Source organism: Camelus bactrianus, chromosome 25 (assembly GCF_048773025.1).
Source record: "Camelus bactrianus isolate YW-2024 breed Bactrian camel chromosome 25, ASM4877302v1, whole genome shotgun sequence".
Classification (NCBI taxonomy): Eukaryota; Metazoa; Chordata; class Mammalia; order Artiodactyla; family Camelidae; genus Camelus; species Camelus bactrianus.
The window spans coordinates 23,012,739-23,034,152 of NC_133563.1; the positions used below are offsets into that span (position 1 = coordinate 23,012,739).

General features: G+C 41.0%; 1 protein-coding gene across 3 annotated transcripts in view; it reads left to right on the forward strand.

Moving 5' to 3' along the window:
* Positions 1-376: 376 nt before the first annotated feature.
* DEPTOR (DEP domain containing MTOR interacting protein) overlaps positions 377-21,414 on the forward strand; it is a 130,482-nt gene continuing 109,444 nt past the window's right edge. The window contains exon 1 of one of the 3 annotated variants that reach the window (XM_074352982.1): positions 377-648. In XM_074352982.1, the coding sequence (XP_074209083.1) occupies positions 518-648 (131 nt within the window). In that variant the 5' untranslated portion in view covers positions 377-517. The remainder of the gene's footprint in view (positions 649-21,414) is intronic. The other 2 variants (XM_074352980.1, XM_074352981.1) reach the window with 2 other exon arrangements.

Genomic DNA, 21,414 nt, shown 5'->3' on the forward strand with positions numbered 1-21,414 from the left:
GGTTGGGCGAGAAGAAGGCTTAATTTCTTCAAGCCCTGCAGTGACATCGTTTATTATTCACTATTTAGCTATATTATTTTTACTCTCTGGCACTTTGGGGCATAGACAGTATAATAAAAATGCCTCCACAGTTGTCCAGTAATCTCCCCGCCTGTCCCCGGCATCCCACAGCATGACATGAGCTCTGTGGGTAAAGTAAAGGGCGCTCAAGGAATTCGACCTCAACCAGCACAATTAGCTCAGAACCGGCGCCCAGCCCAGCTGTTGCTATTTTCCTCCCTAGGCCCCGCCCCCCGACCACGCGGGGCTCCAGCCACGCCCCCAAGCTGGAGCTCTTGGGGCGGACTCGCGGAGCGCCTCAGCCTACCCACAGGGATTCCCTCCCCAGCCAATAGCGTCCGAGCTACTGGACTGCCCCTAACAAAGATGGCGGGGGAGGTCTCAGTGAGGGCAGACTGATTTAACACCCGAATCCGCGGCGGACCGCGGAGACAGTGGTAGCGCCGCGGCCCCGACCATGGAGGAGGGCAGCAGCGCTGGCAGCGGTGGCAGCGGTGGCAGCGACAGCAGTACCAGCGGCAGTGGCGGCGCGCAGCAAAGGGAGCTGGAGCGCATGGCTGAGGTCCTGGTCACCGGGGAGCAGTTACGGTAAGACGAGGGGCAGTGCCAGGGGGCTCGAGTGGCACTGCCAGCCCGTGTCCGCAGCAGTGCCGCGCGCACGCGCGCGGGGACTCGTGGCTCGCGACTCGCGCGGGGCTCAGGGACGCCTGCGGATGCGTGGACCTTCCGCGCCGTGCCGCGGCTTAGCTGCTGCAGCCCGGCGCCCTGCGGACTCAGGACTGGCGCGGGGCTCCCGAGGCGGACGCGGGCGAGCGCGTGGTGCGTGCTGCGCCCTCGCCCCGCTGCTGCAGCCCTGCGTCCCGCGGACGCGCTGCTGCTGACCCCGCGCGCCTCTTCTGCCCGCCAGGCACCCGGGCGCTGACAGGCCTGCCGGCTGACAGCCTACTGTTAGTCCGCCCAGAGGGCGAGAGGGGCTGTGAGGGGCCCCAACCCCTTTACTCTTAGATAAAAGGAGCCAGCCCAACGATCGCCTTCACTTAGATTTTCCTGGCAAATTTTGCTTCAATATCCTGAGCCCTCAGTGTTTTCATCTGTAAAATGGAGCTGATCAAGGCGACTCCCTTGAAGGGTTGTCGTGGGGGGTGCTGAACTGAGAACATTTCTGACACTCTACCTATCACTTAATTGGCACATTCGCATCAATCATCATTTGGATCCGCAAGGGGGCGTGGAGGCACCTTGTCCCGCTGCCCTGCAGCTGTGCCAACTCCCCCAGCGCGCATATTCTGGGGAGCAGAGCCCATCCGCCCCAGGCTACTGCAAGATTTGGGGTTTGATTGTCTCAATGCGTCCAGGACAGGCAGCGACCCCCAAATTCCACCCCCTCCCCCCTTATCATTCCTGTCCCATCGTGGTCCCTCCTGGATTCATGTTTGGGAATTGTATCAATGGTCTGACCGGTTCTGCAACTGCCCGTCTTATGGTCATAAATCAGTTCGCCAGGGGGAAAAACCCTTGGCTCTCCAGAGTTTGAATCACAACTTGCATGCCGGCCCCTGGCCCCTTCAGAACGGCTAGCGTGCCTTTTCCTTCTAGTTCTTGGCCTGAATCTCCAGGGTCATTTTGGTTTCTAAAATGCTATGTTTCAGGACCCGAAGGAGGAAGACTCTTGCAAAGGATCCTTTAGGATCCCTAAAGGTTTGGTAACCACCCTGCTTGCTGCCTTTAGATTGAGAAAGTAAATATTGGATTGAGTTTAACGTTACAAAAGGGAATTTGCACGTTTCTATTCCTTGATGATTTTTTAAATGTATAGTCGAAATTAAAGGAAATAAAAACTCGTTTTCCATCAAGAGATTTTTTTAACTGAAAAAAAAAATCAAAATAAAGCTTTTCTGATTCAATCTGAAACTTTTAAATAATTTAATTTATTTGCCCCTTACTGTGTCATCTTTTTCAAAATCCTCAATTGGGTATTTTTCATTCCCTTTAAAATAATAAATTTCATGGTGCCTTTCTTTGTCCAGCAAGCACTTTCTCCTTCAGGATACTTAAATGCCCCTTCCCTGGGGGTCCCCAGAGTACTTGCTCCTCCCCTCTTTCCTGGCATCCCTCTGCACTGCAGCAGGTTTGAAGGCTACCCTTAGTGAGATGGTGAGAAGATAAGGGTAGACAGACTTGGGTTTGAATTTCTGCTCAGCCACTTTGTTGTGAGTCAACATTAAGTTGTTTTGAGGAGGACATTAAAGTCAGAGTGAACTCAGGTTTGCTACTTACTAGTGTGGCGCCTTGGACAAGCTACTTAACTAAGTATGATGGGTTAGTAATGGAACCTACCTCATAGTTTTGTGATGAGGATTGAATAGATGAGTTAGTGCTCAGGACAGTGCCTGGTATACAGTAAGCACCACATCAGCCTTAGCTACTTCAGTTTTGTGACTTTGGGCAAGTTAATTCACTTCTCTGAACCTCTGTTTCCTCATCTATAGAAAGGCAATGAAGATGAGCACTTTACAGGGTTGTTGTGAGGGTCCCCCCCTCCCTGGGGTTCAGGCATTAATGAGCATTCAACAAATGGTTGTTGGAGTCAATTAGTATTACTGGTCTCTGTGTGTCACCACACCTGACTTCCAGCTGAGCAAGGTCGAGCAGTAAGGATGGGTTGATGGTTAAGAACCCAGGCTGCCTGGGTTCTTATTCTGCCTCTGCCATTTATTAGTCCTGTGACTTTGGGACAGTTTACTTAACTTCTTTGTGCCTCAGTTCCACTTCTCTTGCAGGAATTTTGTGAGGATTAAATGAGGAGATGCTACATGTAAAAGGCTTAGTAAACTTTAATTTTATTTTGGAAAATTGTAATGATTGCTTTTTAAAAATCTCAACCATCTTAGCACTGTGTTGAGCATATAGCAATTACTCAAATATCTGAATGACTAGTGTATGTAATTAAATATATGGTTGTAAATACAGATAATATAATACTAGAATTTGGGGATTTAAGTGGCCATATACGGCCCTGGCTTCCTAGTTGCTGGAGGAACCTCTTATAAAGGAGTGGGGATGCAGTCCTTGCTGTCACTGTCGCAACGTGTTTTCACGTCCCTTGCAGCTCTCTCAAGGCTGATTGTGGCTTTGTGATGTCCCGGTCTCCTGCCTGTAAGTGACACACACACACACACACACACACACACACACACTCTCTCACACACTCACACAATTCCTCTCTGCCTTCTCTTTCTTTTCTACTACTTTCTGGGTCATCAAAGATGAGACAGATGAAGGTGATGAAAAAAAGAGAAACCAAGATTAGGATTTAAAATACAAAATTTGGCTGCTGGGTCCATCTCTTTGAATTTTACTTATAATATTTATTTATGTATGTATATACAGATGTTGTAGATATGGATGTATGTATGTATTTTTAACTACTTTGCTAGGGTGAGTCAGTTAGCCACTCTGGGTCTCAGTGCCCATACCTGCAGAATGAGAATAATAACATCCTCCCATGTAAGATTTGTGGTGTTGGATCAAATGGGGTATGACATGGGAAGAGACTTGGTCAAATAAATCAATAAACCAAAAGTAATTGTTGTTAACTGATTATTATAAGCTCCAGATGTGAAATTGAGGGCTGGCTTCACAATCCTGACACTTTGGTGAGGGCAGCTGGTTGCATAAGGATATGAAATTGAGTAACAGATTTAAAACATCTCCTGCTTCCTCTTCCAGCCTGACTGCAGGGTCCTTTTCCTAATCTCTTTCTGCTTCCCCTTGTCATAAGGGATTTCACTTCTTTGCCCAATGTATTTGTGTGGTTTTGCATCTTAAAAGTGCATTTGGATACCACGTCACACCACCAGGATGGCTATCATCAAAAAGACAGATAATAACAAGTGTGGACAGGGATGTGGGGAAGTTGGAACCCTTCTGTGCTGCTGGCGGAAAGGTAAAATGATTCAGTGCTTTGTTTCTTCTTTTTTTTTTTTTATAGAATTACTATTTTTTTTTAAAAGAGGAAAGTAATTAGGTTTATTTATTTATTTACTTACTTACTTATTTTTTTCAATAGAAGTACTGAGGACTGAATCCAGGACCTCGTGCATGCTAAGCGTGCACTCTACCACTGAGCTGTACCCTCCCCCAGTGCAGCCACTTTGGAAGGCATGCTGGCATTTCCTCAAAGACTAAACATAGAATTACCATATGACCCAGTCGTTTTACTCCTGGGTGTGAATGTATATTCAAGAGAAATGAAAACATATGTCTGCATAAAAATGTGTACACAGATTTTCAGAGCAGCATTTTTTCATTATAGCCAAAAACAGAAGAAACCACTCAAATGTCCATCATCTGATGAATGGATAAGTAATATGTGGTGTATCTGCTTCAGGAAGTATTATTCAGCAGTAAAAAGGAGTCAGATATGGATATATGCTACAACATGGCTGAACCTTGAAAACGTTTTGCTAAGTGAGAGGAGACAGACATGAAAGGACACATGCTGTACGATTCTGTTTGTATAAGATGTCCAGAACACGCAGATCTGGAAGGACAGAAGGTGGTTGCCAGAAGCAGTGGGGAGGGGGAATGGAGAGTGATTGCCAGTGGGTATAGAGTTTCCTTTGGGGCTGATGAGAATGTTCTAAACTTGATTGTGGTGATGATTTCATAACTCTATGGATATGCTTAAAACCATTGAATTATACACATTAAGTGGGTGAATTGGGTATGTGATTTATATCTCAAGAAAACTATTACAAAAATGCACTTGTATGACATAAGAGTGATGGAAAACAAAATATTCAAAATTTTAAAATAATTTTTTTTGGTTCCTTTTTGGATTTAGCCAAAGAATGCAATGATATTTATCATTAACTCAATAATGCATTACTGCCACACCAGATGGGACTGACATTTTACATATACCTTTTTATAGTATTATTCTTGATATAAAACAGAGAAAATATGCCTTCAATAGTCAAGGAAATTGTCTCAGAACACCCCTAATGTGAAGGTAATTAACCATGTATAAATCACTCATATTAGTGGGGTTTGGTAGTATGACTTTTCACTAGTTATTTTTATATGTTTTATATATAAATCTTTTATTTTGAAATTTGCCATGCAGTCATAACTATGACACTCTAATTATAATATCCAGAATCCACCTTATACTTCTTCTGTAGGCTAATCTCAGAAATACTTAGCAAGAAGGTGGTTTGTAATGAGCATTTAAATAAAGAAGGCAAGAATATCACTATTTTCTCCATGGGAATGGTAGATATGATAATAGTAACAATCACAATGATATGGTGTTTATTACCTGCCAAGGACTCTTCCAAGTGCTTATATAGCGTTACTAAATATACATTAATATATGTTATCAAAAAAATTTATATATATACACATGACTTAAAGCTTTATAGCGATGCTATGTAGAAGATACACTTATTATCTCCATTTTACAGGTGAGACGACTGAGGAACAGAGAATGTGAGCTAACTGGCTATAGATGATTCAGCCAGAAAGTGGTAGAACTGAGAGTTCTTGCTCTTAAGCAGGATGCTAGATTTACCTGTGATTTAACTGTGTCTTCAGTGAGTAACTTAGAGAGTGAAGAAGTGTCACGATTAGGCAAATTTAAAGCAGAATCATGTGTACAAAGCCATCACATTCTGGTGTGATAACTTTCGCAAATGAGTAGACAAATGATTTTTCCTTTCTGTTGGGAAAAATCTAATTTATTTCTAGAAGTGTTTATGTTTTGTTAAGATAGAATGGTCACTTTCTCCACTATTAAACTCTGTCCTTCCTGCCATGTGGTTTTGAAAACTTAATTTGAACCCCCTTCATTCTGAATTTATAATCACTTATTGGGAAGATAAATAGCAGTTCACTGTTTTGCCGGCTGTGAGGATGGCAGTGGGGTGTGGAGGAGAATTAAGACTGTAATGAGGAATGTTTAATTAAGAGAGACAACGTTTCAAGCTTTTCAGTTATGCTCATCTACCTAGACTAAATATGCTAATTACGATGGTCTCACCCAGTCACTAAAGCTGGTTCCCTAAAAGCAATTTACTAGGCAGTGAGTTTTAGCTAAGTCATAGGAAATTGCAGTTCTTTCAAATTGTTTGATGTGTTTGCCTTTTTGCTACAACACACTACCTTTCCAGACTCTTACAGCCTTGCTATTGCCTTTTTCATAAAAACTCATTAAATCTAATATTGAGTTGCTTTTCTGAATTTGCTTTGGTAATGTTAAGGCAGCATGCAGATAAAAGGTAAAAATCAACTCATTGAACCAAAGGCCAATGTAAAATAAAGTAAATAGGAGATACGGAGTTTTAGAGATACCGAGTAGAACAGGGAGAAATACAGTTGACCCTTGAACAGTGTCGGAGTTCGGGCACTCATACTCTGCACATAAGGAAATCTGAGTATGACTTTATAGTTAGACTTGTTCCTCTGTGTCCCCTGTTCCCCATCCATGGATTCAGCCAGTCATGACTTGAGGCAGTACTGTAGTATTTATATTGAGAAAAATCCGGGTATAGGCAGACCTGAGCAGTTCAAACCCCTGTTGTTCAAGCGTGAACTGTAGTCTGTTTTTAATCACAATTTGAACTTGAGGAAATTTAACGTTGACCTAGAGCGTGTCTTAGGGGGTCGCCCCTACTGGTGGCCATTAATATGGAAGTTGAGCTCTGCTGGACACTGTAGCTGAAGGGAATGGCAGGAAAGCTACTGCCTAGGTGCTTTAACTGAAATGTAGGGACCCAAACGGAAGGAATATGCTTTTATTCTTCTAAACAGAGAGGACATCCCTGCATCAGGAAATTACTCCCTGTTCCGGTAAAAATGGGGGTACTTTAGGGAATGGAGAGTCACTGCATTTAGAGTCAGTACAGAGGAGCCTAGTGTAGGGTGTTGAGTTGCCTTTGAATCAGAGGCTCTTCCCATATACAGATCTTGTTTCTATGAACATCTTTTTCTGCTTCACAAATCGGATGTGAGGGCAGCGAGCACCACCCTGGCACATAGCATTCTTGGTAAAGACTCCTTTCTTCCCTGGAGAGAAAGACTGTAACTGCTCTGTCACTTGCAAAAACCATCATGCAAATAGAAGATGCATAGTAAGTGCTCAGTAAGTGATTGTGGAATTATTTTGTACCCTTATGTGCTTATCTTTATGTAAACCTGTTTTTGAAAGGACTGCAGTGTTCATTGCTTATGATAATGTTTGTGGTTACTTTTCTAAAAGACCAGTGCTCATACTTAGGTTGTAGCTTCTTTCAGCTTTGGAATCAATAAACCTGAAAATGAGGTAAATAAATACACCTCCACAGAAAGAATGTGGGGTGACGCATGCTTGTTCTCCTCTCCTGTTATTTCTAGTATTTATTTGCATCAGTGACTCACTTCCCTTTATCAGGTGGTGGCTCTTAAATGGTTGGAGTCTGTGAGTTCAGTGATTAGAAAAAGACAAAGGAAACAGTCATTAACCCTCTTTCTACGCAGTAAGTCATCACACTTTTCTATGTTCCTCATTATCTTCCAAGGAGAAGTGGGTTCCAGATCTGAGCTCCTTGTCCCAGTCTTATCAGCTTGGTAACCAAACTTGGAAGCTTATGTCAGTGACTTTTTATGGACTGTTAGATCCTGGAGGAACACAGTGGAGACAGAGAGCAGGCAGAGAGCTTAGCGGATCAGACAGCTTGCTTGCAAGCAGCTGTTCCCCGGGGCAGTGCCCGCAGGGGCAACAGGAGCTATTTTCATCTGGGCTGGCTGGGATGCGTCCCTGTTGGAAGGGTTCAGAGAGAGCAGTTATTTACTCGGGTCTGCACAAAGAGTCACTTTTCTGTAGCTTTTTTTAAACACCTTTAAGGTTGAATGGGAGAGGCGAGATGGAGAGAGAAAACACCTGGGAGTGTGGGACAGGATGTCCTTTCATGTGTGCAGCTTTCTGATAACAGCTGTTGCTCGGGTGTGACAAGAGGGGGTAAATACCAGGGCAGCCAGCTCCAGGGAAGCCTGTGGCAGCTGCGGAGGAGGAGGGAGTGAGGAGCCAGTGTCATCAGGGGAAGGCTCGACTCTTCCCACTCATAACCTTGAGCTGCTTCTTGTGGTTTTGTTGGCGGCGGTGCCTGTTTGTTTTAATCCTGATAACACTGTCTCCCTGCGATACTTGTACCTACAGGTTTCTGATTCTGATATTTACCCAGGGGTTCCTTTTATTGAGGCAAGCTGTGGCCCAGCACCCACTCAGGTCTGGGCCTTATTTAGATCCCCCAGCTCTGTGAGGCTCTCCTTTGGGTCGTGAAACTATTACAGCTGCAAAGCGCTGAACTTTGTGCTTTGTGGCCAGTCAGATGGGACTCAGGACCAGTCCTAGTACAGAATGCTCAGTAGCTTCTCTGATCTTGACTTAAAGTGTGAGAAACAAATGAACATTCTTAGGTGGGGGTATAGCTCAGTGGCAGAGTGCGTGCTTAGCATGCATGAGGTCCTGGGTTTGATTCCCAGTACCTTGATCAAAAAAAAATTTTTTTTTAAATAAGTAGATAAACCTAATTACCTCCTCCTTCCAAAAAAAAAAAAAAAAAAAAAGCTTAAAACAGCGTGAGAAAAATTTTTTTGAAAAGCAAGATTTTAAAAAAGAATGAACCTTCCCTTGTTAAGAGAGAAAGCCTCATTTCATGCTGGGGCTATCCTATTTTCATTATGTTTAGGTTCGTCCCTGTATTTTTATTATGTGTGAAGTTTGGCCATTTTTTAAATATGTTATAAAATTCTGAAGGAATACACTATGAGTGTTGTGTCCACAAAAAAAAAAAAAAGAAAGAAAGAAAGGAAAGAAAAGAAAAAAGAAAAAAAACAAGAATGGTTGGAAATGGGGTGGTGTGGAGATACATAATTAGGTGCTGGTTGAAGAACAACCAGTATATAAAAGTGCAAATTTACAAGACAGATATATTAAGAAAGAATTGCTGTTTTCCATCTTGAAAAAGGATTTAGTACATTTTCTATTGAGGATCCTGGGTTACTTTTCTGTTTAAAATGCAATTCTCTTTATAAGATTTGCATACTGTTTTGAGGCATATGTTTTGAGTCCAGTAAAGTGTGAATTTCTTGGATTGTGGAAGGTACTGTTCTGTTTCCCGATTCCTTTCCTCTTCCCCAGCAGGAGAGGAGACTAGGGTAAACTTGGATCCTATTTTCATTGATTTTTTTTTTTAAGTTCTACTTACCTTTATTCTTTAACTTTTCCGTAAATGAAAGTGACTTTCACAGAGTGTATTCACTGCAAAAGGCCAGGGTTTATTCCCTGTGGCGTGATGAGTGTGTTTTACACCGAGGTGCCAAGAGCGCCTTATGTCATCTCTAGCTAAGCTATAAGGTTGATGAAATAAGACTTTGCCAAAGCTCCTACTTGCACTGTTTTCTTCTTAAAAACTGACAACAAAAGTCAGTTTAGAGATGAGGTTTTACAACAGTTATCTGATACATAACCATGATTCATTTTCCTTTACATTTGTTAGAATTTTTTAATGACTGTTTTGTAGAATCTGATGGTCAAACATAACAGTGGGTATAACTGTCTTCCTGAGAGAGGATGATGGACCTCGGTTGCCAAGATAAAGTACACTCACATCTTCTACCATACTCATAAGAGCCAAAAGTTACCACAGTATTTAAGGACATTCAAATATAAGGAACAAGAGTGAACTAGAGCTTTTTCCTCCAGCATTTTATTATGAAAATTTTTAAACATACAGAAGAGTTTAAAGAATTCTACAGTGAACACCCCTGACATATATCCATCACTTAGATTACACAAATGACATTTAACATGCTTGCTTTATCACATAACTATCCTTCTGTCCCTCCTTCTGTCCAACCATCAATTCATCTTATTTTTTCAGGATTTCAGAATAAGTCACAGACGACAATAAACCTCCTAAAACCTTCAGCATGAAATCTACTAGCTTACACGCACTGTTTGTTCATGGTTCTTTTTTTTTTTCTTAAGAAATAAAACTTATGTACAACGAAATGCACCTTTTGATGAATGTTGACTAAAATATACGTCTGTGAAACCCAAACCCCTCTCCAGATATCTTTGAATGTTTCTGACTACGAGAAAACAGAAAATCAACTTAAACAATGTATTGACCCCCTTGACTGGAAATCCAGAAGGTGTGATGCCTTGAGGCTTAATTCATTCTCTGTAGTTCTGTTGGTTCTTTTCTGTAGCTCCTTCATGTGTCAGCTCTTTCTTCGGTTGGCTTCATCCTTAAGCCAGTGGAACTTCAGGCTGCACATTGGCTCATAATAATTAATGTCCAGGGGGAAGAGAGGGAACATTTCCAGCCAGGATACCAAACACAGTTCCCGAAGTTCACCCTGATTGGCCAGACTGCTTAGGTCACATGCTTGCTCAGGAGCCAATGAGATTGTAGCCAGGGGAGTGGATGCCACCAGCCAACCAGGCATCTCTCCACCAACACACACACACACACACACACACACACACACACACACACACACACACACACACACACACACACACACAATCTCTCTCTTTCGAGGGTCACTTCACAGTTCATGAACAACCTTTTAATACTTTGGGGAATGTTTTTGCTTGCTTGTATAATTGTCTTTAACTTTGAGAAAGGGAAGAAAGCTACTAGTATAGGTTGTTTTGATAGAAAGAGTAGTTTAACATGTCAGAAAATACTCCAGTAGAAACACAAAGCTTTAATTTTACAAGAATTTCTTTGAATAGCTGGTTTCAGGTGGGTGCTACCATTTCGTCACTTGCTCAGCTCATATTTATTGAGTGCCTGTTAAATGTCAGGTGTTACACCACTTGCTGTGAGAGATGGGAAGTGAAACAACAGAAGCTCCTTACCCTTGAGGAGCTCAAACTATAACCTGTCTAGTCTTGAGTATGTGCACAAGACAGAATTGATGACATAGAACCACGTTATACTAGAGACAGGCATTCTATTTATCAGTAAGAAAAAAGACCTAAAAGCTGGGAGAAATGGTCATGTGTTTTACCAATGGTACCAGTTATCTTCTTTAAGTCACTCTAGTGTTCATTTTTAAATGTTACACGTTTTATTGGCAAGAGAGCACAAAATCATATTTTTCCCATCTAAGAGAGAGAAATGACTTTTACAAATAGGATACTTACCAGTTGATAATGTGTGCCTACATAATTATATTTCCTCTGAAATAATACTGTGTCCTTAGAATTACGATCCTCTACTGTAGGATTGTCCTTGGTGGAGCCGTTACTTCCCCTTCCTTTCCAGAACTCTGCGGAAGTACGGCAAAGCTGAAGGAAAGGTTGGATTTTACTTTTCAAAGCCGAAAGCTGTTTCAGCAGCAGGATGAAGGGCCCTGCTGCCCTGCCACATCCATGCAGGATCCCTCTCAGTGTCTCGTCACTAGTTCTATAAATAATCCGAAACCCCGTCAAGATGCCAGACACTGGGTTAGGTGCTGGGGACAAGAGGAGGACCTTCGTGCCCTGGACTTCCCTCCATGGTCACTTTCATCTGTCAGTTTCAAGCACACTTTGGCCTCCTGTGGATTGCATGTTATTTTCACTTTCACGGTTCAAGATTTCCAAACCGTAAAATGAGCCAAGTGCAAAATAATAAAAAGTATATTCATCTTAAGATAGCATTTCTGGACTTAAAGCGAGAGTCCTTTGTTTGTTCGTTTGTATTTTGTCCTGAAGCACAACTAATTTTCATGAAGGGGTGGGTACCTTAGAAGAGGGACTTGCAAGGAAGCCAGGGTGGGGAAGGGTGGCTAGCATACATTACATGAATCTCATGTCTTGTATATCTTTGTATAATAAATTTATTTTACAATTTGGGGAGACAATAAATATAATTCAATAAATTAATATGTTCATAATTAAGGATAATGTAATAAATACAAAAATTGAGAGACATTGAAAAGAAATGATTGAAAATCTAAGGATGGGAGAATGCGGAAGATGCGGAGAAGGACACTTAGAAATGGAAGCTGTGCTTCTAGCATAAGGGAAGATGGCTGCCTCAAACTCCTGCAGGGTAAGAGGGTGCAGTGACAAAAGGGAGACCCAGGACAACAGATGTGAATCTGAGGGGTGATAAACAACCCACATCACAGGAAACCTGGCCAGAAGTGGGCCTGCGGTGTCTGGGTTCCTCTGAATGTGGAACTCTTCCCTGACAAGCTTGGGGCAGTAGTTTGGTACAGAACAAAGGTCTTCTCATAACCTGTAGAGAAATTTGGTACAAAATCATTGTGGAGGAGAGCAACCAAGGTGTGTGTTTTTATATGTGGGTCATAGAAGGAGAGTTGCACACTTCAGTCATTTACTACACAACAGTCTAGCAAAATGTCAAGTCCTGTTCTGTGCATTTACATCGATACTGTTTTATGGAATCCGGATGATAATTCTATTATCTCAGTTTTAAAATGGAAGAAACTAAGGCACGAGCAATTTGACCAAGGTCATGTAGGTAATAAAGCATGGGAGCTTGGTCTTGAATCCAAGCCTCTCTGAGTTCCTACAAGGCGCAAACAACTATAGAAGTAACTTGGTAAAATATTAAGAAGTAAGGTCCATCCTTCTTGCCTTCAAGTCACAGCCTAAGCCAGGTTAGAGACGGGACAAAGGCATGTGCATGTAAGTAATATATAAGGGCAGCAAATAAAGGGCAATAGAGAGAGTGGTTGAAACGGTAGAGGGGAGTTTTTGGCTTACGTAACGTTAAGTTTCAGAGATCGGTGAACTTCACTTGAGGATTCCAGGTGTATTTCTCTTAAGTCATCTTGGTTCTCCCCTTCTCTGTGCATTAACTTTGCTGTCATGAAAGCTTCCTTTGTATTTATATGATGGCCATTGGCACCAATCAATATTGAAGAAAGAGGATTGGTTGCCATCAACCATCAACAAAATCTTGAGCTTTGATATTTTAGGACCATCTTAACTTACAAACTCATAAGATTTTAAAGCAGAGAAAAGTCCTTCACTGGTTGTCTTAGGCTTACCCATCTACAATGTCGTGACAAGGAGGATGGTATTATCCTGACTGCTTTAGATCAAGCAAGACCCCCTTCCCCTTGGGGACAGAGATGGGACCATAGCTGCTATCCTATGGAGAAGGGTTCATTGAGTGTTGGGGAGATAAACCCAGTGTCCTCCACAAAAGGTAGTTTGGGATCATTGGTGAGAAAGCAGTGAAAAAAATTGTGCAGGTTATGACATAAAAAATTTTAGAAGAAATAACTTAAAGTTGGGAGGGGGAAGCTTGTACAAAGGAGAAGAAAGTGCTCACAGAAAAGCCTCAAGAAAGGTACAACTTGGGAAAGTTTAGGAGACATTGGTGTACATCCTGGACCGTACTGCTTTCGAAGTAATTTTCCCTGTAAACCTCCCCGTCTTGATGATCACCTGCTCATCATCCATGTGCTCCCCCCTCCCCCTCCCCCTCTCACCACCCTCTGAATTGGAAGATGTGCCTCTGGTGTTCAGTATCTGCTCAATAAGAGAAGTAAAAGAAAACTCTCAACATATGACTAACATGGCACGTGGCTCAGGTTCAAGTTGCAAAGAATGATTTTTGCATCCCTTGGGTTTTGATGACTTTCCAAGTAGCACTTCCACCCAGAAAGACTCTCAGCCAAAGCTGTATAAAAGTTATCTCTTTGTTTAAGCAAAGCTGCCTTAGGAATAATTAAGATGCAGACTTTCTGGGAAAGTTGCAAGATGTTCTTCACTTACGTAACTCAAAAGAAAGGTCTTTCAGGTCGTGTGTTTCAATATATTTTGTCAATGTTTTCCCTCTTTTCTCCAGAAACTGGAAATAGGAGCTACCTTTGATTATCAAGAAGGCAGGTTTTTTGCCACTTTGAGTAAGATTTAAGTCTATATCTCATTGCACCATTGCGTTGACTTTACAATAGTGATTTTGATTGATTTTACAATAGTGGCATTGATTTTTGTACTGCAACTGCTGTAAAGCTAACTAATAGGAATAAATCCAAATTTACTTGTTCTTATGGTTTTATTCTTGGATAATACTGCATGAGTTTAGCCTTTCATTTTTCAAAATGGGTGGCACGTGTACAAATGCAGTAAACCTTTTGTCCTCAAATTCTGACAAGGAACTGTGAAATAAAATTGTGATTTCTCTTATGCCTGTGTTGGCTGCAAAAGAGAGAAGCTCCAGTGAAACCCATTGACAAGTATCCACGAAGTCTAAGAAGCTGGGCTTGGAGCCAATGCATTTGTCTGTATGTTCGCCATTTGCTGACTTCACACTAATGAGGGCTTTAAGCCAAGAAGAGCAAGAGTCTGATTACTCAGGACTTTATTCATAATTTACAATGACGCCTTCCAAGCAGAGGTGTAGTGGTTAGGGCCAAGAATTCCTTAGACATGGCTATTCCAACGCACCAGGATTTGTCAAGTCATTTTGTTTATTAGGGGGCAAAATCATTTGATCATTGACAAGCTTAGGGAACCAGAGGAAATCTCTTCGGTCGTCTTCCTGTAGCTCCACTTTGGGTGGTTATTTTGCTGCTAGATAATTTCACTTCTGAAAGGGGAACGCAGAGGAGGAGAAGAAGTTGGTTTGGCTATTTGTCAGCAGTCCTGGAAGAATGTTTATTCAGGGAGGAGTTTGAACACTGAGAATTTGGGGATTATCTGGACATTTTCAGTTCTTTGATGTTGTGCTTACCCAACCAGTGCTCCTCGGCTGACCTTCATCCTCTGCCAGAGAAAACTTCTAGTGGCCAAGACGCAGACTCTTCTTCATGAGCATCTAAATGTATGGCGGGGAGGGGAGGACCACCATTAGCACCATAGTCGTACTGCTGGAATCCAGTATACTTTGGGGGGAATCATTGTAGTCCTTATTGGTGGCTTATACAAAAAAAAAAAATTATTATGAAATTTAGCTTAGCAGTCCTTAAAAAAACCTTCTATAATAAAATATGACAATCTGCTTTACTTTGTACTCAAAAATGCAATTCTTGATAGAGCATAGTGATAGATATTAAATGACGTTGTTTGGGGGAGTTCTGGGAGACAGGCCGTCATGGAGATTATAGTACAATATGAAACAAAGAAAAATACTTATTTAAAACTATTTGGTAATCTATTCAGAGATGTGTCCAAAGGTTAAATGTGTATTGAGTTTATCACTTAAAACTGCGTTTAATAGAATGCAGACATTTTTTTCTCAAGGCATTTCACCTTGAGAATTGTGTCTTATCTGTGTGACCTGACTGCCTTGCATGCCGGGAGGATTGTTCAGGCAAAGTATGTGTTTCTCACAGGGTTGTTTTCTTCTCCAAGAGCCCCTGGATCTGGTTTGGTCATTCTCCTGGAAGAGCAACAGGCTGACTGCAGGCCTGACTCTCTTTCCCCTTCAGACTTAGGAACGGGAGGTCTGACAAAAGGTAACACCTTCCAAGAGGGAAGTCCAGCTCTCCCTGCCGAACTTCTTCTAGTGACTTAAAAAATAGGTGCTGCTTCTTTTTTTTTAAGTTGAAATATAGTTGATTTACAGTGTTTCAGGTGTACAGCAAAGTGGTTCAGTTGTATATGTGTATATTCTTTTTCAGATTCTTTTCTATTATAGGTTATTACAAGATATTGAATATAGTTCCCTGTGCTATAGGCTATACAGTAGGTCCTTGTGTTTATCTACTTTATGTATTATAGTGTGTATCTGTTAATCAAAAATTCATAATTTATTCCTCCCTCCTCTTTTCCCCTTTGGTAACCATAAGTTTGTTTTCTGTGTCTGTGAATCTGTTTCTGCTTTTTTTTTTTTTTAATTTTATTTATTTTAATGGAGGTGCTGGAGATTGAACCCAGGACCTTATGCACGCTAAGCATGCACTCTACCACTGAGTTATACACACCCACCCATCCCCATCTATTTCTGTTTTGTAAATATGTTCATTTGTGTCATTTTTTTAGATTCTTCATATAAATGATATCATACAATATTTGTCTTTCTCTGTCTGACTTCACTTAATATGATAATCTCTCAGTCCATCCATGTTACTGCAGATAGCATTATTTCATTCTTTTTAATGGCTGAGTAGTATTCCTTTACACACACACACACACACACACACACACACACACGCACATGCATACATACATACAACTTCTTTATCCATTCATCTGTCGATGGGCATTTAGGTTGCTTCCATGTCATTTCTCTGGTTTTGAGTCTTCTAGTACCTTGTGCAGATGTACATCAGGGCACCTAAAACCCTTTCCATTTTTGTCTCCTTGTGTGGTGAGGTGGTGAAGGTGAATACCACGTTTTATGTTGTAGACTAAAGAACACCTTTACTGGGGGCCCATCAATGCAAAGGGTCAGCAGGAGGGGACACATGATCCTCCATCCTCTCATTATTCCACAGAGTTAGGCATAACACACGGCATGTTTCTGTTCCACCCAGCTACGCCACCTTCCTATAACGCAAGCATGAGCGTGGCATTATCTCTGGGTTACAAATAATTTGAACTCAGGCACCTAAGGGACTGAGCTGGGAGACGCCAGATGTGCAGCACCTGGAGACCTTGGGGGCTTGTGTGAAGTCACAGCCGCTTCTGTTGGGGAAGGAAGGCCCCCAGTCCTAGGGAAGGCTGGGTTTGGGTGCAGCCCCTCTTGCTGGGGAAGGGCCAGGCTCCCAGTCTCAGCCAGCTCACTGCCTGGCAGGTCAAACTGGGTCTCTAAGGGCAGGTTTGCAAATCCTGCATGTCCCTCCATGGCTGGCAGGTCTGTGCATTCTCTGAGATGAGGTATGCCACCTTATTCATTCTTAGGTCCAGAGCTTCTCTGCCTAAAATCCGGGAAGAGGCATCCCGTACTTCAGTGCTACAAGAGCGTTCTGACTTACTCTGTTTTGAAACAAGCACTTTAGACTTTACTTTGTAAATGAGGGTATTTAGTTCCAAGGTCAGACTAGGTTATATCTTCTAACCTCTGGTTCTGTTTTTAATTGCTTAACACCAAGCTTCCTTCTGCCAAGATAGATGGATAAATCATCCCTTGAGAGTAGACTTGTCAGTTTTTCGTATGCAACTTATTGTAATATCCATTGGTTTGGTGTTACTCTTGATTTTCTTTTAGCCTTCTCAGTGAATAATAATTATTATAATAACCAGTATTTATTGAATCTGTATTACTGTGTGCCAAGTAGTATGATAAGTATTTTATATGGATTGCACCATTTAAACCTTGAGTAGGCATCTTTAGTCCCATTTTAGAGATGGGAACACAGAGTCTTAGATAAATTAAGAAACATGTCCAGGGTCACAGGGCCAGCAAATAGAAGAGCTGGGCTTTGCAGCTGTGCAGTGTCCTTCCAGAAGCCATGCTCTTAGTGTGTACAGGTTGAGCCCTAGGCCATCGTAGCTTGGAGTTCAGAGGCAAAGAATGCCCGAGCTACTATGCACACAGAGCCTGGACTTGTGAAATCTGACTTGTCTCTGAATAATTGTTCTGTGTTGGGCAAAAATTAAACTTACATGTATAATAATAATATTTATGTCTGCAGACATGAAAAAGATGAAAAGCAACATTAATACATTTAAAAATTAATTAAGAAATATTTAAAAGCTGCAAAAACTTGGGTTAACTGTGTGACTAATTGGCTATTTACACTGCCGTGTATGCCTAATTACCAGGAAGCATACTGAGAAATGTATACACACGAAATGTACCACATTCACTTTTGTGTGCTTTACTTGAAGGTAATAGTAAGTACTCCTCACCTATGGGTTATTTATTAACTAAAAGTATTAGAAGTTCTGGAATGTTGAGTCCAGTGGGTCATATTTTAGGCTCTGGAAGGAAACATATTTATTGCTGCCTTGCAGTGACGTGAAACTCTAGGAAGATGCATATCCCCAGACTTATGTTTTGCACATAAGAAATAGATTAGTCAGTAGAATCTCACGCAAGAAACATTAAAAAAAATGTTCCAAATATTATTTGGTACATTATAGATTAAGAGCTTTTCAAAGTATTGCTCAATGTCTGTTTAGAGCTAGAATGCATTTTTACTTACTTAACTGTAGATCCTCACTGTAGACTCTTAACACAGAGCCTTTGACTCATTGTTCTCAAAGTGTAAGTTGAAATAGCATAATAAGCACTGGATATTTAGGTCAAGATCCTCTTTTTAGGAATGGGTAAGGTGATAATTTTATGATTATAACTGCAGTTTTCACACCAAACCTTTAGACTTGTTGGAAAATAAGTCCTGTAGTTTAGGTGTTGATTTTAGGACTAGAAGAATGCAAAACTCTCAGGGTTGGGGAATTTTGGATTCAAGACAGAATGAGTATGAAGATTTTCTAAGATATCAGGGGATATTTGGGCATACTGTTAGAATTTTCAAGTATCCCAAGAGAAAAAAAAAATGCTTTAGCAGAAGAGAGGATAAGGATATTTAAAGTGGGATATGCAGTTGGCATGGGTTCTTGAATAAATGGGGTCGCTTGGTAGATTCAGGGGCTCCAACTGAGCACCCTTGTTGACTAAATCAATTTAAAGTTCTGTTTCCTTTACTATGAAGTGGGAGGAATCAATAGGGTGCTTGAGATCACATGCATGGAAAGGTCTCAGAATAAGGCTTGGCATATAGTGAACACACATTGTTAGTTGTTGTTATTGCTATTAATAATAGTAAACAGGTCAACAGGGCTCAAAGTTAACATTCTGGAAGCACCTTTTCTTCAGTTATGAAATGAGAGTGTACACATTTATGATGTTGAAAACATGAATTTTAAAATGAAATTTTAAAATGACATATGAAAATCAATCATGTATGTGGGGGATAGGCGTAAACTACGTCTGATGGGCCATTATCTGGCCCACTGCTTGTTTTTGTAAATAAAGTTTTATTGGAACACAGCCATGCCCATTCATTACATGTTGTCTATGACTGCTTTCATGCTATCACAGCAGAGTTAAGTAGTTGCAACTGAGATTTATGGCCTCCAAAGCCAAACATAGTTACTATCTGGTCCTTTACAGAAAAAAATTGCCAACCTTTGACAAACATCTAAGAGAGAAAGTGTGTGTGTGTGTATGTGGTTTACATATGGTTATATTAAGGAACACCTACTAGAAATTGATGACATTTTTCCAAATGAAAGATGAATATTTGGCAAGTTTGTAAATTGATTTTCAGAAGCTTTTGATTATGATCATTTCCATTTTAAAAGATATATTTTATAAAAGGAAACCAAATTTAGAAACATTCTGATACTTTTGATACTATACTTAAATAACCAGCCATCTGGAATCCTAAACCATTTGTTTTCTAATTATTTTCCCCCATCACGCATTCCTAATACCTGTTGCACTGATTCGGAAGATGACGTTGATAATATATACATGCAACTATGTAGACTAGTGGATGTTCTCTATGCAGTCTTGCCAATAGTCCATATTCCTTTTGCTAAAAACCATATCAGGACTGTAAGTTGCTGTTTTAACCAAATGTGAAATGCGGACTTTGTTTTCTCCCACCTTTTTTTTTTTTTTCCTTCACCCAACCCCCCTGTCAGCCACCATAGATATCAAAATAGTTTTATAGGCATAAGGTCATATTATTCTTTAATTTCTCCTTATCCTGTGACATAATGCTTTCTTCTTTTTGTCCCATGTTGAGCACGTGAGCAGCTGCTAGTGTGTGCTTATGTTTTCAGTCTTCTTCACATCACTAGACAAGAAATTACACTGGAAATTACAGTCATTACTTAACTGGTTTGCACTTTAACCACTTACATGGAAGTCTCGTCCCACTTCTGTTAATTCTTACTCTGGGTCTCAGGACTGAATGAATATTTCGAGTGTAGAATCCCCCCCAGTGTGGGCATATGACAGTCATACACATGTACTACTGTACTGATGCATTACATGTATCACAAACACACTCATAAAATAGAAATTTAAGGCGGGAAGGTAATGGCTCAGTGGTAGAGCACGTGCTTAGCATGCACGAGGTCCTGGGTTCAATCCCCAGTACCTCCATTAAAAAATAATAATAATAAATAAATCAAAATTAGATCATTCAAAAAAAAATAGAAATTAAAAAAAATCCCTTTTAAGGTGAGATAAATATAGACATTGTGACAGTTTCCAGCCATACCCCAGAGGATGATCTTAGGTTCCTCCTTTGTAAGCCACTGTCTAGATTCTCAGCTCCGGAAGCGGGGCCAGGTCTGGCAGATTCACTGCTGTATTTTCCATGTCTAGCACTGTTTATAGCATTACTGGGCATCCAAGAAATATTTGTTGGATTGAGTTGATTTTTCACTATTGCTGGAGAGTGAGCCTTTAGTGATGAGCCGGTGACAAATGTCCCTCCACTTTACTGAAGGAAGACCTTTGTAGATTTTCTCAGGACTCTAAGCAGCACACCAGGGCTTCAAATTCAAGCTCTGACTCCCACTGTTTATCTTAGGGAGGGCAAGTCCCTCGCATCATTCTTCTGTGTCTCATGAAGGCATTTGTGCTGCTCAACAGGGGGCAATAATATTCCCGCGCATCACATGGTGCTTGTGGTGAGTGACTAATAAAAGTGATATTGTGAAGCACTTGGCACTGATGAAAGACATACCAACATGGTAAATAGCCCTTGTACAAGCAGGCAGGAAGAGTAAAGGCCATTCTTCCTCCTTCCTTGGCTTTATGGGTGATGATAACAACATGAAAAGCATATTTTCCTGTTTGACTTTTGAAAACAAGGGTCTATGATGTCCTGGTAACAGAACTGTCTTTTTCACATGGCAACAAACAAAACAGAAGATCTGTCACAGTGCCTTGCAATTAGTGGATAGATTTAAACAAGATTCAAGGCAGTGTATATGAACTTTTATAAAAGTGCAATTAATGTTTTGTTATAGATTAGTTAAGATTATATACTTGTAGGTGTATGTAGAATGCAGATTTCAGGGAAACCTAGATACACCCTTTTTAAAAACTTTTCCTCCCAGAAAATTTTCTTGAACACATGCCTGATAATAATATTTTATCTTTAGTTAATCGGCCTACAAATATTTATCAAGAGCCTGTGGGGCCAAGTTCTGTTTGTATTGGACAAGATAACAAGAAATAAACAACGTGATTCCTGCCCCTCAAGAAGATGACTTTTTAGGTGGAGAACCAGAATCAGAATCCATAAATAAATGGAGGGCAATTGAACAAAATATTGTCAAGAACCCTGGAGAATTAAAGCAACAGTTTTAGAAAGGACAAATCCCGGTGACCTAGAAAAGAAGGAGATGGCTTCATGGGACAT